At 57.4% G+C, this 17,510-nt stretch overlaps 1 protein-coding gene across 1 annotated transcript in view; it reads right to left on the reverse strand.

Annotated features, from left to right (window-relative positions):
* Positions 1–212: 212 nt before the first annotated feature.
* The window catches only part of LOC144730220 (dual specificity tyrosine-phosphorylation-regulated kinase 2-like), an 85,038-nt gene continuing 67,740 nt past the window's right edge, over positions 213–17,510 (reverse strand). Inside the window, exons 8-12 of the mRNA XM_078610834.1 lie at positions 13,847–13,928; positions 7,905–8,077; positions 6,886–6,946; positions 5,220–5,337; positions 213–1,060 (exon numbers count right to left, since the gene is read on the reverse strand). Of these exons, the coding sequence (XP_078466960.1) occupies positions 661–1,060; positions 5,220–5,337; positions 6,886–6,946; positions 7,905–8,077; positions 13,847–13,928 (834 nt within the window). The 3' untranslated portion in view covers positions 213–660. The remainder of the gene's footprint in view (positions 1,061–5,219; positions 5,338–6,885; positions 6,947–7,904; positions 8,078–13,846; positions 13,929–17,510) is intronic.

Here is a 17,510-nt window from a genome sequence, read left to right on the forward strand (position 1 = left end):
CTACCTGGCCATTATAACCCCACCCTACCTGGCCATTATAACCCCACCCTACCTGGCCATTATAACCCCACCCTACCTGGCCATTATGAACACACCCTACCTGGCCATTACAACCCCACCCTACCTGGCCATTATAACCCACCCTACCTGGACATTATGAACCCAGACCCACACGGCACTGACAATCGAAGGCACCAAACCCCACAAAAAAATCGTCTGCAACGTTTTTTCACATCCTGGTGACTTCATATATAATGATAACAATCATATTTACAATAATAACATACAAAACAACTACACACATACAATTCTATTTTAACACACACCACGTGGAAGGGTTGTAGCATGAGATAAGGGGGGTCCTGGGTAAGCTACTGGGCTTAGTCCCGTGTGGTGAGTGTGTGGTGGGGTTAGCGTGTGGTGAGTGCAGTGAGTGGCTGTGTCCAGTCCATGTCTGGCGGCCGCTCTTCAGTCGTCTTCCACAGCTGGTCCCCACGATAGTGAGTGTGGTAAGTGGGTGTGTGTGTGGGGTGAGTGAGTGTGTGTGTGGGGTGAGTGTGGGGTGAGAGTGTGGGGTGAGTGTGTGTGTGTGGCTGGGTGGGTGGTGCGGTGCTGCTGCTCGTGATCGTGGTGGTTGGCACCGACTCCACCACCACACCGCTACTCTGCCGTGGGCCGCCCACCACACAGCAGCAGGTGGAAGATCGAGGAGAGTGAGCGGAGCGCCCTGCCCATTTGGGCCAGGCCACCTCGCTTCTTTTTCCTCTTCTCCTGCTGCTGTTGAACTTCCTCCTCTTCCATCTGCTCCTCCTCTTCTGTCTTCTCCTCCACTTGCATCTTCTCCTCTTCCTCCGTCTCATCCTCCTCCTCTTCCTCCTCCTCAGTCTGATCCTCTTCCTCCTCCTCCTCAGTCTGATCCTCCTCCACCTCCTCCTCCACCTCCTCTTCCACCTCCTCCTCCACCTCCACCTCCTCCACCACCTTTTCCTTATCCTCCACCTCCTCTGTCTCATCCTCCTCCAGTGATGATGATGATGGGGGCTTCTTCTCCGACTCAGCTCTGTGGAGAGAGAGGCAGCAGCACCACAGCGGCGCATCATCATCGTCACACTGCTACTACAACCAGAGGTCGCAGTCGGTCGCAGTCGGTCCCCACGGCCAGAAGTGGACCTGGCCATCACAAATGAAAGCAGCTCAACCAAGTGGCCGATATCATCATCATCGTCACGTGGGGATTCATAGCGGCAGCCAAAATACTCTAAATGCATATAGATGCATAGAAACCCATACTCATAGAGACCCATACAGACCCACAGAGACCCATACTCAGAGACCCTGCACTGAGCATACAGAGGGCGTCTCACCGTGGATCCATAGCTCCAAAGGCCTCGCTGGTGGTGGGGGTGGCCTCGATGGTGGTGGGGGTGGCCTCGTTGGTGGTGGTTGTGGCCTCGCTGGTGATGGGGGTGGCCTCGCTGGGGGTGGGGGTGGCCTCGCTGGTGGTGGGGGTGGCCTCGCTGGTGGTGGCCTCGATGGTGGTGGGGGTGGCCTCGCTGGTGATGGAGGTGGCCTCGCTGGTGGTGGGGGTGGCCTCGATGCTGATGGGGGTGACCTCGCTGATGGTGGGGGTGGCCTCGCTGGTGGTGGCCTCGATGGTGATGGTGAAGGGGGCGACCTCGCTGGTGGTGGGGGTGACCTCGCTGGTGGTGGGGGTGGCCTCGCTGGTGGTGGGGGTGGCCTCGATGGTGATGGGGGTGGCCTCGCTGGTGGTGGGGGTGGCCTCGCTGGTGGTGGGGGTGGCCTCGCTGGTGGTGGGGGTGGCCTCGATGCTGACAGGGGTGGCCTCACTGATGGTGGGGGTGGCCTCGCTGGTGGTGGCCTCGATGATGATGGGAGTGGCCTCGATGGTCGTGAGGATAGATTCGATGGTGGTGGGGGTGGCCTCGATGGTGGTGGCATCGATGTCGGTTGGGGTGGCCTCGATAGTGGTGGGGGTGGCCTGGATGGTGGTGGGGGTGGCCTGGATGGTGGTGGGGGTGGCCTCGCTGGTGGTGGCCGTGGCCTCGCTGGTGGTGGCCTCGATGGTGATGGGGGTGGCCTCGATGGTGGTTGGGGTGGCCTCGATGGTGGTGGGGGTGGCCTCGATGGTGGTGGGGGTGGCCTCGATGGTGGTGGGGGTGGCCTGGATGGTGGTGGGGGTGGCCTCGATGGTGGTGGGGGTGGCCTCGCTGGTGGTGGCCTCGATGGTGGTTGGGGTGGCCTCGATGGTGGTGGGGGTGGCCTCGCTGGTGGTGGGGGTGGCCTCGCTGGTGGTGGGGGTGGCCTCGCTGGTGGTGGGGGTGGCCTCGCTGGTGGTGGGGGTGGCCTCGCTGGTGGTGGGGGTGGCCTCGCTGGTGGTGGGGGTGGCCTCGCTGGTGGTGGGGGTGGCCTCGATGCTGATGGGGGTGGCCTCGCTGATGGTGGGGGTGGCCTCGCTGGTGGTGGCCTCGATGGTGATGGGGGTGGCCTCGATGGTGGTGGGGATAGACTCGATGGTGGTGAGGGTGGCCTCGATGGTGGTTGGGGTGGCCTCGATGGTGGTGGGGGTGGCCTGGATGGTGGTGGGAGTGGCCTGGATGGTGGTGGGGGTGACCTCGCTGGTGGTGGGGGTGGCCTCGCTGGTGGTGGCCTCGATGGTGATGGGAGTGGCCTCGATGGTGGTGGGGGTGGCCTCGATGGTGGTGGGGGTGGCCTCGATGGTGGTGGGGGTGGCCTCGCTGGTGATGGGGGTGGCCTCGCTGGTGGTGGGGGTGGCCTCGCTGGTGGTGGGGGTGGCCTCGCTGGTGGTGGGGGTGGCCTCGATGCTGATGGGGGTGGCCTCGCTGATGGTGGGGGTGGCCTCGCTGGTGGTGGGGGTGGCCTCGATGCTGATGGGGGTGGCCTCGCTGATGGTGGGGGTGGCCTCGCTGGTGGTGGCCTCGATGGTGATGGGGGTGGCCTCGATGGTGGTGGGGGTGGCCTCGATGGTGGTTGGGGTGGCCTCGATGGTGGTGGGGGTGGCCTGGATGGTGGTGGGAGTGGCCTGGATGGTGGTGGGGGTGGCCTCGATGGTGGTGGGGGTGGCCTCGATGGTGGTGGGGGTAGCCTCAATAGTGGTGGGGGTGGCCTCGATGGTGGTGGGGGTGGCCTCGATGGTGTTGGGGGTGGCCTGGATGGTGGTGGGGGTGGCCTCGATGGTGGTGGCCTGGATGGTGGTGGGGGTGGCCTGGATGGTGGTGGGGGTGGCCTGGATGGTGGTGGGGGTGGCCTGGATGGTGGTGGTGGTGGCATGGATGGTGGTGGGGGTGGCCTCGATGGTGGTGGGGGTGGCTTCGATGGTGGTTGGGGTGGCCTCGATGGTAGTGGGGGTGGCCTCGCTGGTGGTGGGGGTGGCCTCGATGGTGGTGGGGGTGGCCTCGCTGGTGGTGGGGGTGGCCTCGATGCTGATGGGGGTGGCCTCGCTGATGGTGGGGGTGGCCTCGCTGGTGGTGGCCTCGATGGTGATGGGGGTGGCCTCGATGGTGGTGGCCTCGATGGTGGTTGGGGTGGCCTCGATGGTGGTGGGGGTGGCCTCGATGGTGGTGGGAGTGGCCTCGATGGTGGTGGGGGTGGCCTCGATGGTGGTGGGGGTGGCCTCGATGGTGGTGGGGGTGGCCTCGATGGTGGTGGGGGTGGCCTCGATGGTGGTGGGGGTGGCCTCGATGGTGGTGGCCTCGATGGTGGTGGGGGTGGCCTGGATGGTGGTGGGGGTGGCCTCGATGGTCATGGGGGTGGCCTGTATGGTGGTGGGGGTGGCCTGGATGGTGGTGGGGGTAGCATGGATGGTGGTGGGGGTGGCCTCGATGGTGGTGGGGGTGGCCTCGATGGTGGTGGGGGTGGCATGGATGGTGGTGGGGGTGGCCTCGATGGTGGTGGGGGTGGCATGGATGGTGGTGGCCTCGATGGTGGTGGGGGTGGCCTGGATGGTGGTGGGGGTGGCCTGGATGGTGGTGGGGGTGGCATGGATGGTGGTGGGGGTGGCCTCGATGGTGGTGGGGGTGGCCTCGATGGTGGTGGGGGTGGCATGGATGGTGGTGGGGGTGGCCTCGATGGTGGTGGGGGTGGCCTCGATGGTGGTGGGGGTGGCCTCGATGGTGGTGGGGGTGGCCTGGATGGTGGTGGGGGTGGCCTCGATGGTGGTGGGGGTGGCCTCGATGGTGGTGGGCGTGGCCTCGATGGTGGTGGGGGTGGCCTCGATGGTGGTGGGGGTGGCCTCGATGGTGGTGGGGGTGGCCTCGATGGTGGTGGGGGTGGCATGGATGGTGGTGGGGGTGACCTCGATGGTGGTGGGGCTGGCTTCCATGGTGGTTGGGGTGGCCTCGATGGTGGTTGGGGTGGCCTCGATGGTGGTGCGGGTGGCCTGGATGGTGGTCTGGGTGGCCTGGATGGTGGTGGGGGTGGCCTGGATGGTGGTGGGTATGGCCTCGATGGTGGTGGGGGTGGCCTCGATTGTGGTGGGGGTGGTCTGGATGGTGGTGGGGGTGGTCTGGATGGTGGTGGGGGTGGCCTCGATGGTGGTGGGGGTGGCCTCGTTCTGGAGCCAGCTGTGACTCAGTGCCTGCTCCGGTGTCATGCGGAGTTCTGGATCCCACCTGGGGGGGCGGGGGGATGGTGAGAGGGGAGGTGAGGATTTGATGTTCCCATCTGTGCGTGCGTGTGCGTGCGTGTGCGTGCGTGTGCGTGCGTGTGCGTGCGTGTGCGTGCGTGTGCGTGCGTGTGCGTGCGTGTGCGTGCGTGTACGTGCGTGTGTGTAATGGAGAGCGGTGGTGCTATGAACCTGGCAGAAACCCGAGTTAGATTCCTGCTCACGGCCAACACCATTGACAGCGATTCTATTATTTGAAACGGTCCTGGGCCTCCCCTAGGTCGACACAGCCTCAAATGAGTACCTGGTTTAGCGGTCTGTAAACATCGCTACTGGCGAGACAAAGGTGGCCGGGCGTGGTGGTGCTGGCCACCCACCTCCTCTGTGTGTGCCACAGTGCCAGTAGCCTTCATAGGCGGTGCTGCTACTCGCTACTGATAACATCACTTGCCCCTACAGCCTGTTAGAGGCAACACGGGGATCTTTGTGTATAGATGCTGCTACTCGCTACTACTAACAGCACTTGCCCCTACAGTCTGCTTGAGGCTACATCGGGGGTCTTTGTCTAGGTTCTTACTGCAGGCAGCTGCTAATGAAGGCCACCAGCTGAGCTCCACATCCCCGCAGCACCAAATGCAGGGGGACACTTGCCGGGAGTCGTTTCCTGGCCGGGCAGTGAGGCTGGCCGGCCTCGTCTGTAGGACAAAGACAGAGATAGATATACATACACACAGAGAGAGAAAGAGACAGAGAGATAAACAAAGATACAGAGAAAGAGCAAGAGAGACAGAGACACATACACACAGAGACAGAGAGATGGAAATAGAGACAGAGAGACGGAAAGAGAGACACACAGAGAGAGCCACGCAGTGTCACCAACCACCACATCACCCACCCACTCACCCACCCACATACCCACCCACATACCCACCAACTCACTCACCCACCTACCCACTCACCCACCCACATACCCACCCACATACCCACCAACTTACTCACCCACCTACCCACTCACCCACCTACCCACCCACTCACCCCCCTACCCACCTACCCACCTACCCATCCACTCACCCACCCACCTACCCACCCACCTACCCACCCACTCACCCACCTACCCACCTACTCACCCACCTACCCACCCACTCACCCACCTACCCACCCACTCACCCACCTACCCACCCACTCACCCACCTACCCACCCACTCACCAACCTACCCACCCACACACTCACCCACCTACCCACCTACCCATCCACTCACCCACCTATCCACCGACCCTCTGACCCACCTACCCACCCACCCACTCACCCACCTACCCACCCACTCACCAACCTACCAACAACCTACCCACCCACGCACACACTTACCCACCTACCCATCTACCCATCTACCCACCCACACGACGGTTCTTAATCGACCCACCCAGGTCGTTACTGAGTGGGCCCAAACCCCCAGCTCTTCCCTCTCTCTCCCCCCAGGCCCCCCCACCCCATTACCAGCACCATCGCCACCACCAACACCTCACCACCATTACCTCACCACCACCCCACCACCTCACCACCAGTACCACCACCTCACCACCACACCGCTACCCCTACAACACCACCACCTCACCACTACCACCTCTACGCCACCACCAAACCACGACCACCACCTCACCACCACCACACCACCACCACCTCACCACCACACCGCTAGCCCTACACCACCACCACCTCACCGCTAGCCCTACACCACCACCTCACCACCACTTCGCCACCACCATTGTCACCTCTACACCACCACTACCACCATACCACCACACTGCTACCCCTGCAACACCACCACATCACCACCACCACTACACCACCACCTCACCACCACCACTGCCACCTCTACACCACCACCAGGACCATCACAACACCACCATCGCCACCTCACCCCCACTACCTCTCCACCACCTCACCACCACACCGCTACCCCTACAACACCACCTCACCACCACCACACTACCACCACACCATCACCACCTCACCACCACACCGCTACCCCTACAACACCACCACCTCACCACCACCACACCACCACCTCACCACCACCACACCACCACCACCATCGCCACCACCAACACCTCTCCACCACGACCTCACCACTACCTCACCACCACCACACCACCACCTCACCACTGCCACCTCTACACCACCACAACTACCACACCACCTCTACACCATCACCACACCACCATCACACCACCCTTCAACTCACCAAAGTAGGCCGCTCTTTTGCGAGCTTTCTCCACCATTTCTTTTGGAGGCATGCCCAGGATCTGTGCAACCGTTTCAAGACAGAGACACAGAGAGACACACGCATGTTACACGGATGTTACACGCGTGTTACACACGGGGACCTATAGAGAGATCCATAGAGATCCAGAGACGTATATAGAACCATTGGGACTCATAGAGACCCATACAGATTCACAGAGACCCATACAGAGACCCATACGGACACACAGAGACCCATACATAGACCCATAGAGGTCCAGAGACTCATATATAATCATTGGAATCCACAGAGACCCACACTAAAACTGAATTGTTTTTATTTCACCAGGAAAGGCCCCACTGAGCTACGTTTTTCATCGGCCGTACGACGGAAGACCTGAACGTGACATTATCGTTGTTGCTCAGCACATCTAGCATCATGGGTGAGTAGGTGGGTGGGGGGATGAGTGGGTGGGTGGGTGGGTATGGGGGGGTGGGTGAATGGGTGCGTAGGTGGGTGGGTAAGTGGGTAGGTGAGTGGGTGGGTGAGTGGGTGGGTGAGTGGATGGGTGAGTGGGTGGGTAGGTGGGTGAGTGAGTGGGTGGGTAGGTCGGTGGGTGTGTAGGTGGGTGGGTGACTGGGTGGGTAGGTGGGTGGGTCAATGAGTAGGTGGGTGGGTGGGTGAGGGGGTGGGCGAGTGGGTGGATAGGTGGATGAATGAGTGGGTGGGTAGGTAGGTGGGTGAGTGGGTGGTTACGTGGGTGTGTAGGTGGGTGGGTGGCTGGGTAAGTAGGTGGGTGAGTGGGAGGGTAAGTAGGTAGATGGGTGGGTGGGTAGGTGTGTGGGTGAGTGAGTGGATGGGTAGGTAGGTGGGTGGGTAGGTGAGTGGGAGGGTGGGTGGTTGGGTGGCTGGTTGGGTGACTGGCTGACAGGGTTGGGTGACTGAGTGACTAGCTGGGTGACTGGCTGGCTGTGGGCCAGGTCGTCGCTCGAGGCCCCCCAGGGAGGCTCTCCAGTCACCTCGATACAGCATGCCAGGTGGTCGTCGCGGCTGAACGAGAGGAAGAGGTCCCTGTCGGTGGCCAACTTGGCTACGGTGCATCCCAGCGACCATGTGTCCACAGCACAGGTCGCCGGGTAGCCGAGAAGCACCTCAGGGGCCACGTATGCGAGGGTTGCTCCCACGTGCGAGGCTGTGCAGACGACAACAACAGCAGTGGTGATGATGATGATGAATGTAGACTGGGTACGTGTGTGTAGGTGGGTAAGTGTGTGTAGGTGGGTGTAGTCCGGCAAAACAACCTCCTACCTCCTCGCGGTGCCGGACGGGCAACACTGTCGTGGGCAGTGCTGTGGGGGGAGGGCCAATGCCCATTGGCCTCTCCCCTCATGGCGTCTGTGACCACCACAGTGGCTAAACGGGGGCACTGGACGGGTGCGAGGGGCTGGTAACCCCTCCACCTTCAATTAACCACCACTAAACTACGAATTAAACATAAACCTGTAACTAATAAGCTTGTGCCGGAGGCCCCGGGGGGTCAGGCTTTTATGACGTCTCCTGGCCAAACCCCATTTGGCGGAGCCAGGAGATTGAATTTTCACCCTCGGGGCTCCTCCAGAAACAACGAAAAACCATTGCGGATGGCCACGTGCAATGTTCGAACGCTCACTGCGGAGGAGAGGCTGCCACTCCTCTGTCGGGAGCTGGACCGGTACCGCCTGGATCTCTGTGGCATTCAGGAGGTCCGGTGGACCGGTTCTGGATCCTGCCACCATGAGGGGTGGACAGTCCTCTACTCGGGGCAGGAGACTGCCAAACAACAGGGTGTGGCTCTTCTTCTGAACAAAAGAATGAAGGGGCGTGGGAGCGTGGCGGTGAGGTGTGGGAAGCTGTAAGCCCCAGGATACTTTGGGCTCGCCTTCCCATCAATCAGAGGCGAGGAGTGGTGGTCGTGGTTACTTATGCCCCCACCAAAGACGAACATCCGTGGAGGGATGCAGGCAAAGCCGATGAGTCAGACGCTTTCTATGACCTCCTGTCACAGGTGCTGGCTAAAGTGGCCACTCGGGACAGAGTCATCTTGTTGGGTGACTTCAATTCCCGAGTTGGTCATGATGGTGGCACCTGGTCTGGAGTGATTGGAAGGCATGGGCCAGATCAGCTCAATAATAACGGTAGGAGGCTGCTAGATTTTTGTGCAGCCCATGGGCTTGTAATTACCAACACGCTCTTCCGGCATCGGCGCATCCACACAACATCATGGATACATGCCGGGTCCAAGCAAGAACATCTGCTGGACTACATAGTGACGGACCAGCGGATGCGAGCCCATGTCCTTGACACCAGGACCTACCGTGGAGCTGATCTGCCCTCTGACCATCGACTAGTCATCTGTAAGATGCGCCTGCCATTCTTCCACTCCGGTGGTGGGTGTTCACCCAGGATCCCATTCCAACCAAAAGTGGCCTGGTCTCAGTTAGCTGATGAAAGTTGCAAGTGAGAATTTCATCATCGCTTGCAGCTGGGGTTGGCATCGTCCCCCACTCCACCTGATGTCGAGGGTAAATGGGCGAGGTTTAAGACTGTGACTCATGCAGCTGCAATGGCTGCTTTGGGTACGCGGTCCAGACCTCCCCAGAAACCCTGGCTGACAGAGGAGGTGTTCAGGTTAATTGAGAAAAAGCGACAGGCCCACTCTCATCGCCTACAGCATCCCACGTCAGAGAATGAGGAGGTTTACCGCAGCCTTCGCTCGGAGGTTCGGAGAGCCGTAAGGCGCTGTAAGGATGGGTGGTGGTCGCGGGTTGCTGAGGAGATGGAGTCTGCCTCAGTGGCCCGCGATCACAAATCACTATTTAACTCCATCAAAAAAGTAACCTGCAGCGCCACACCTATTACCATCATTAGAGGAAAAAACGGTGATCCAATCTCCGACCCCCAGGAACAGGTTTGCAGATTTGCTGAACATTTCTGTGAGGTCCTGGGGGAGGGAAAATCTCTCAGCCAGGAAAACATCATGGCACAAAGTGGGGATAACCCTGCTGAGGCTGCGGTGCCTCAAACATTGGAAGAGGTCACCCCCTGTGAGTGGCTGGCTGAGGTGCCAGCTGTTGAGGAAGTACTGAGGGCGATCCGGAGTCTGAGACCAGGGAAGGCACCGGGCAGAGATGATCTCCCAAGCGAAATGCTGAGGGAGGGTGGCGTTTGTGCACAGACTGCCCTATATGACATCATAACAACAGTCTGGACCACTGGACGGGTTCCGCAGGACTGGAAGGATGCCCTGGTGGTCCCCCTCTTTAAGAAGGGGGACCGTGCCGATTGTAACAACTACAGGGGCATCTCACTCCTCAGTGTGCCGGGTAAGGTCCTGGCAAGGATTATTCAACATCGCCTTGCTAGGCACGCTGAGGAGAGGCTTGCGGAGCCCCAATGCGGTTTCAGGAAAGGGCGGTCCTGCACAGATGCCATATTTTCTGTCCGTCTGCTACAGCAGAGGTGTAGGGAATTCCAAAAAGACCTACATCTCTGCTTTATTGACCTGGTCAAGGCCTATGATACCATCAGTAGGACTGGGCTCTGGGTTGTTCTTCGTGCTTTCGGAGTCCCTGACCCTCTGCTCACAATCATTAAGGACCTTCATGATGGTGAGCGGGCCCGGGTAAAACTACGTGGCCGGGAGTCGGAGCCTTTCCCTGTACACCTTGGGGTGCGACAGGGATGTCCTCTGGCTCCCACATTATTTAACATCTATTTCGACTGCGTAGTTCGTGAAGCCTTCAATAGCTGTACCGGGGGAATTTCCATTTGGTACAGATATAATGGGAGGCTGATCGACGCCCGGGTGCGATCAAGGGATGGCTCCCTATTGGTCAACCACGTTATGTATGCCGATGATTTGGTAATAGCTGCTCATTCAGAAGAGGAGTTGGAGACGCTGCTGCTGAGACTGGAGCGTGCCACTAAGAGGTGGGGCCTTACCATCAGCCCCACCAAAACTAAGCACCTGCCTGGGTATTTTGTACCATCGGACACTCCACCCCCACAACTCCCAATTGGTGATGGGGCAGTTGTGGAGAGAGTGGAGAGTTTCCCATACCTGGGCAGTGTGCTTATGACCGGCTCCAGTTTATCAGCAGAGGTCTCACTCCGAATCAGTCGAGCGGCAATATCTTTTCATCGGTTGCGTAACGCTGTGTGGAAGCTACCTGGTCTGTCGCTCCGCACGAAGCTTCAGGTCTTCTCGGCCATGGTCATTCCCTCCCTTCTCTACGCTTGCGAAACGTGGACCCCCCTAGTGGAGCATCTTCGCCGGTTGGAAACATTTAGGCTGGCCTGCCTACGATCCATCCTGGGTTTAACCAGGCTGGATTGTGTGAGGAGCTCACAAGTCCTTGAAAGATCTGGGCAAAGTCCCATCAGTGAGCTCCTCCGGCAGGCAAGGCTGCGTTGGCTGGGTCATGTAGCCCGCATGCCCAGCCACCGCATGCCTAAACAGCTTTTGTTCGGCCGGATTGATGTGGTACACATCAATCTAGCACGGGCTAGAGAAGAGATGGATTGATGTGGTACAGGAGGACGTGGAGCTGAGTGGACTTGCCGATGACTGGTACCAGCGGTGTCAAGATCGGCCTCAGTGGAGGAGGCTCGTGAAGGACGCTACTGGGCAGTTGGAGGCAGTCGCCCTCCAACAACAACGGAGGGCGGAGGAGCGACGCTCACAACAACGAGTGGAGCGCCGGGTGGCTAAAGCACAGCAAGTTGGTACAGTAGGGGGCACAGGTGGTGCATCAGCCAGTCATCTCGGTCATCTCGGTCAGTCGACCCGTGGCACCTGGGTCTGCCCCGTGACCTCCTGCCAGCGGGCGTTCGACACTCCACGTGGCCTCAAGGTGCACATGGCCTGGCACAAGCGTCATGGTGACGTCACCGCCACTTAGTGGCGAATGGCGGTTGTTGTTGTAGGTGGGTGGGTGGGTTGGGTGGCTGGGGCGGTGGCTGGGTGGGTGGGTGGATGGTTGGGTGGGTGAGTGGGTGGGTGAGTGAGTGAGTGGGTAGATGGCTGGCTGGGTGGATGGGTGGGTGGATGGCTGGGTGGGTGGATGGATAAATAGGTGGGTGGGTGAGTGGGTGAGTGGGTGGGTGGGTGAGTGGGTGGGTGGGGGGATGGGTGTGTGGGTGGCTGGATGGGCAGGTCAGTGGGTGAGTGGGTGGGTGGCTGGATGGGTCGGTGGGTGGATGGGTGGGTGGGTGCATAAATGGATGGGTGGGTGGGTGTATGGCTGGGTGGAAGTGTGGGTGGATGCCTGGATGGGTGGGTGGATGGCTGGGTGAGTGGGTGGCTGGATGGCTGGGTGGGTGGATGGATGGCTGGGTAGGTGGATGGATAGATGGATGAGTGAGTGGGTGGATGGGTGTGTGGGTGGGTGGCTGGATGGGGGGGTCGGTGGGTGGATGGGTGGGTGGGTGGGTGGATGGATGGATGGCTGGCTGGGTGGGTGGGTGAGTGAGTGGGTGGCTGGGTGGGTGGATGGCTGGGTGGGTGGGTAGATGGCTGGGTGGGTGGATAGGTGGGTGGATGAGTGGGTGGATGAGTGGGTGGGTGGATGGATGGATGGATAGATGGATGGGTGGGTGGGTGGGTGAGTGGGTTGCTGGGTCAGTGGCTGGGTGGCTGGGTCAGTGGCTGCGTGGGTGGGTGGATGGCTGGCTGGGTGGGTGAGTGGGTCGGTGAGTGGGTGGGTGAGTGGGTGGATGGCTGGGTGTGTGTGTGTGTGGGTGGATGGCCGGGTGGGTGGGTAGGTGAGTGGGTGGCTGGATGGCTGGGTGGGTGGGTGGGTGGATGGCTGGGTGGGTGGGTGGGTGGATGGCTGGGTGGGTGGGTGGATGGGTGGGTGGATGGGTTGATGGGTGAATGGATGTGTGGGTGGGTGGGTGAGCGGGTGGATGGGCGGGTTTGAGCGGGTGGATGGGTGGGTGGATGGGTGGATGGGTGGGTGGGTGGGTGGATGGGTTGATGGGTGAATGGATGTGTGGGTGGGTGGGTGAGCGGGTGGATGGGCGGGTTTGAGCGGGTGGATGGGTGGGTGGGTGGGTGGATGGGTGGATGGGTGGGTGGGTGGGTGGGTGGATGGGTGGGTGGATGGGTGGGTGGGTGGATGAGTGGGTGGATGGGTGGGTGGATAGGTGGGTGGGTGGATAGGTGGGTGGATGGATGGGTGGGTGGATGGATGGGTGGGTGGATAGATGGGTGAGTGGGTGGGTGAGTGGGTGTGTGGGTGGATGGGTGTGTGGGTGGGTGACTGGATGGGTGGGTGGATGGGTGGGTGGGTGGGTGGATGGATGGGTGGATGGATGGGTGGGTGGGTGGGTGGATGGGTGGGTGGGTGGGTGGGTGGATGGGTGGGTGGGTGGGTGGGTGGATGGGTGGGTGGGTGGGTGGATGCATGGATGGATAGATGGATGGGTGGGTGAGTGGGTGGGTGGGTAAGTGGGTGGGTGGATGGGTCAGTGGCTGGGTGGGTGGATGGCTGGGTGGGTGGGTGCATGGATGGATAGATGGATGGGTGGATGAGTGGGTGAATGGGTGGGTGGATGGGTGGGTGGGTGGCTTGATGGTGGGTCGGTGGGTGAGTTGATGGGTGGGTGGATAGATGGGTTGATGGGCAAATGGATGTGTAGGTGGGTGGATGGGTGGGTGGGTAAGCAGGTGGGTGGATGGGCCAGTAGGTGGGTGGATGGGTGGGTGGATTAGTGGGTGGATGTGCTGGGTGGATGGGTGGGTGGGTGGATGGGTGGGTGGATGGGTGGGTGGATGGGTGTGTGGGGGTGTCAGTGGGTGGATGAGTAGGTGGGTGAGTGGGTGAGTGAGTGGGTGGATGGATGGGTGGGTGTGTGTGGGTGTCTCCACCAAACCACACCCACTCACACATGTTTGTGCGTGTGGAGGGTGTCCACTCACTTTTGCCGTCCACAAAGAAGCTTGAGGCGAAGTTCCTGACCCTGACGATGCCGTCCGCGATGTTCGTCAATAGAACGTTGCTCTGGACAGGGAGCGAGCGGCAGGGAGGGGATTCACACCCAGAATGGTCATGGCGGTGAGTGTCGTCTACGACCGAGCATCTGTGCAGAGGGACTGCCTCCGCTCACAGACGTTGGACTTACGAACGTTTCAGAGATATGCGCAAAAAAAACAGTGACATCTACATCTGCAGAACGTGAAGAACCTGTGGCATCTACATCAACAGAAAACGGACAACCTGTGGCACCTCTAGAACGGGAAGAACCAGTGGCATCTACATCTACAGAACGTGAAGAACCAGTGGCATCTACATCTGCTGAACGTGAAGAACCAGTGGCATCTACATCTATAGGACGTGAAGACATAGTGGCATCTACAACTACAGAACGTGAAGAACCAGTGGCATCTACATCTACAGAACGTGACAGACCAGTGGCATCTACATCAACAGAACAGGAAAAACCTGTGGCACCTACAGAACGGGAAGAACCAGTGGCATCTACATCTACAAAACATGAAAAACCAGTGGCATCTACATCTACGGAACGTGAAAAACCAGTGGAATCTACATCTACAGAACATGGTGGACCAGTGGCATCTACATCTACAGAACATGAAGAACCAGTGGCATCTACATCAACAGAACATGAAGAACCTATGGCACCTCCAGAACGTGAAGAACCAGTGGTATCTACATCAACAAAACAGGAAAAACCTGTGGCACCTACACAACGGGAAGAACCAGTGGCATCTACATCTACAGAACATGAAAAACCAGTGGAATCGACATCAACAGAACGTGAAGAACCAGTGGCATCTACATCTACAGAACGTGACGGACAGTGGCATCTACATCAACAGAACAGGAAAACCCAGTGGCACCTACAGAACGGGAAGAACCAGTGGCATCTACATCTACAGAACGTGAAAAACCAGTAGCATCTACATCTGCAGAACGCGAACAACCAGTGGCATCGACATCTACAGAACGTGACGGACCAGTGGCATCGACAGCTACAGAACGTGAAGAACCAGTGGCATCTACATCAACAGAACATGAAGAAACTATGGCACCTCCAGAACGTGAAGAACCAGTGGTATCTACATCAACAAAACAGGAAAAACCTGTGGCACCTACAGAACGGGAAGAACCAGTGGCATCTACATCTACAGAACATGAAAAACCAGTGGAATCGACATCTACAGAACGTGAAGAACCAGTGGCATCTACAGAATGTGAAGAACCAGTGGTATCTACGTCTGCAGAACGTGAAGAACCAATGGCATCTACATCTGCAGAAAATGTAGAACCATTTGCATCTATATCTGCAGAAAATGTAGAACCATTTGCATCTACATCTACAGAACGTCAAGAACCAGTGGCATATATATCTACAGAACGTGAAGAACCAGTGGCATCTACATCTACAGAACGTGACGGACCAGTGGCATCTACATCTGCGGAACGTGAAAAACTAGTGGCATCTACATCTACAGAACGTGAAGAACCAGTGGAATCTACATCTGCAGAACGTGAAGAACCAGTGGCATCTACATCTGCAGAAAATGTAGAACCATTTGCATCCACATCTGCAAAACACGAAAAACGAGTGGCATCTACATCTGCATAACGTGAAGAACCAGTAACATATACATCTGCAGATCGTGAAGAACCAGTGGGATCTAGATCTACAGAACGTGAAGAACCAGTGGTATCTACATCGGCAGAACATGAAGAACCAGTGGCATCTACATCTGCAGAACGTGAAGAACCAGTGACATCTGCAGAATGTGAAGAACCAGTGGAATCTACATCTGCAGAACGTGAAGAACCAGTGACATCTACATCCGCAGAATATGAAGAAGCAGTGGCATCTACATCTGCAGAACAGGAAGAACCAGTGGCATCTACATCTGCAGAACATGAAGAACCAGTGACATCTACATCTGCAAAACGTGAAGAACCTGTGGTATCTACATCAACAGAACAGGAAAAACCAGTGGCACCTACAGAACGGGAAGAACCAGTGGCATCTACATCTACAAAACGTGAAGAACCAGTGGCATCTACATCTACAAAACGTGAAAAACCAGTGGTATTTACATCTACAGAACGTGAAGGACCAGTGGCATCTACATCTGCGGAACGTGAAAAACTAGTGGCATCTACATCTGCAGAAAATGTAGAACCATTTGCATCTACATCTGCAGAACGTGAAAAACCAGTGACATATACATCTGCAGATCGTGAAGAACCAGTGGGATCTAGATCTACAGAACGTGAAGAACCAGTGGTATCTACATCGGCAGAACATGAAGAACCAGTGGCATCTACATCTGCAGAACGTGAAGAACCAGTGACATCTACATCTGCAGAATGTGAAGAACCAGTGGAATCTACATCTGCAGAACGTGAAGAACCATTGACATCTACATCTGCAGAACACGAAGAACCAGTGGCATCTACATCTGCAGAACGTGAAGAACCTGTGGCATCTACATCAACAGAACAGGAAAAACCAGTGGAATCGACATCTACAGAACGTGAAGAACCAATGGCATCTACATCTACAGTACGTGAAGAACCAGTGGTATCTACATCTGCAGAACGTGAAGAACCAGTGGCATCTACATCTGCAGAAACTGTAGAACAATTTGCATCTACATCTGCAGAACATGAAGAACGAATGGCATCTACATCTACAGAACATGAAGAACCAGTGGCATCTACATCTACAGAACGTGACAGACCAGTGGCATCTACATCTACGGAACGTGAAGAACCAGTGGAATCTACATCTACAGAACGTCAAGAATCAGTGGCATCTACATATACAGGACGTGAAGACATAGTGGCATCTACATCAACAGAACGTGAAGAACCAGTGGCATCTACATGTACAAAACGTGAAGAACCAGTGGCATCTATATCTACAGAACGTGAAAAACCAGTGACATCTACATCTGCAGAACGTGAAGAACCTGTCGCATCTACATCAACAGAACAGGAAAAACCGGTGGCACCTACAGAACGGGAAGAACCAGTGGCATCTACATCTACAAAACATGAAAAACCAGTGGCATCTACATCTACAGAACGTGAAGAACCAGTGGTATCTACATCTGCAGAACATGAAGAACGAGTGGCATCTGCATCTGCAGAACATGAAGAACAATTTGCATCTACATCTGCAGAACATGAAGAATGAGTGGCATCTATATCTACAGAACATGAAGAACCAGTGGCATCTACATCTGCAGAATGTGAAGAACCAGTGGCATCTACATCTACAGAACGTGAAGAACCAGTGGCATCTACAAAACGTGAAAAATCACTGGCATCTACATCTGCAGAACGTGAAGAACCAGTGGCATCTACAGAAGGTGAAGAACCAGTGGCCTCTACAGAACGTGAAGAACCATTGGCATCTACATCCAAAGAACATGAAAAACCAGTGGCATCTACATCTGTAGAATGTGAAGAACCAGTGGTATCTACATAGCATGAAGAACCAGTGGCATCTACATATACAGAACGTGAAGAAAGAGTGGCATCTACAGAACGTGAAGAACCAGTGGCATTTACATCTAAAGAAAGTGACGG

Source organism: Lampetra planeri, chromosome 35 (genome assembly GCF_965212315.1).
Source record: "Lampetra planeri chromosome 35, kcLamPlan1.2.h2, whole genome shotgun sequence".
NCBI lineage: Eukaryota > Metazoa > Chordata > Hyperoartia > Petromyzontiformes > Petromyzontidae > Lampetra > Lampetra planeri.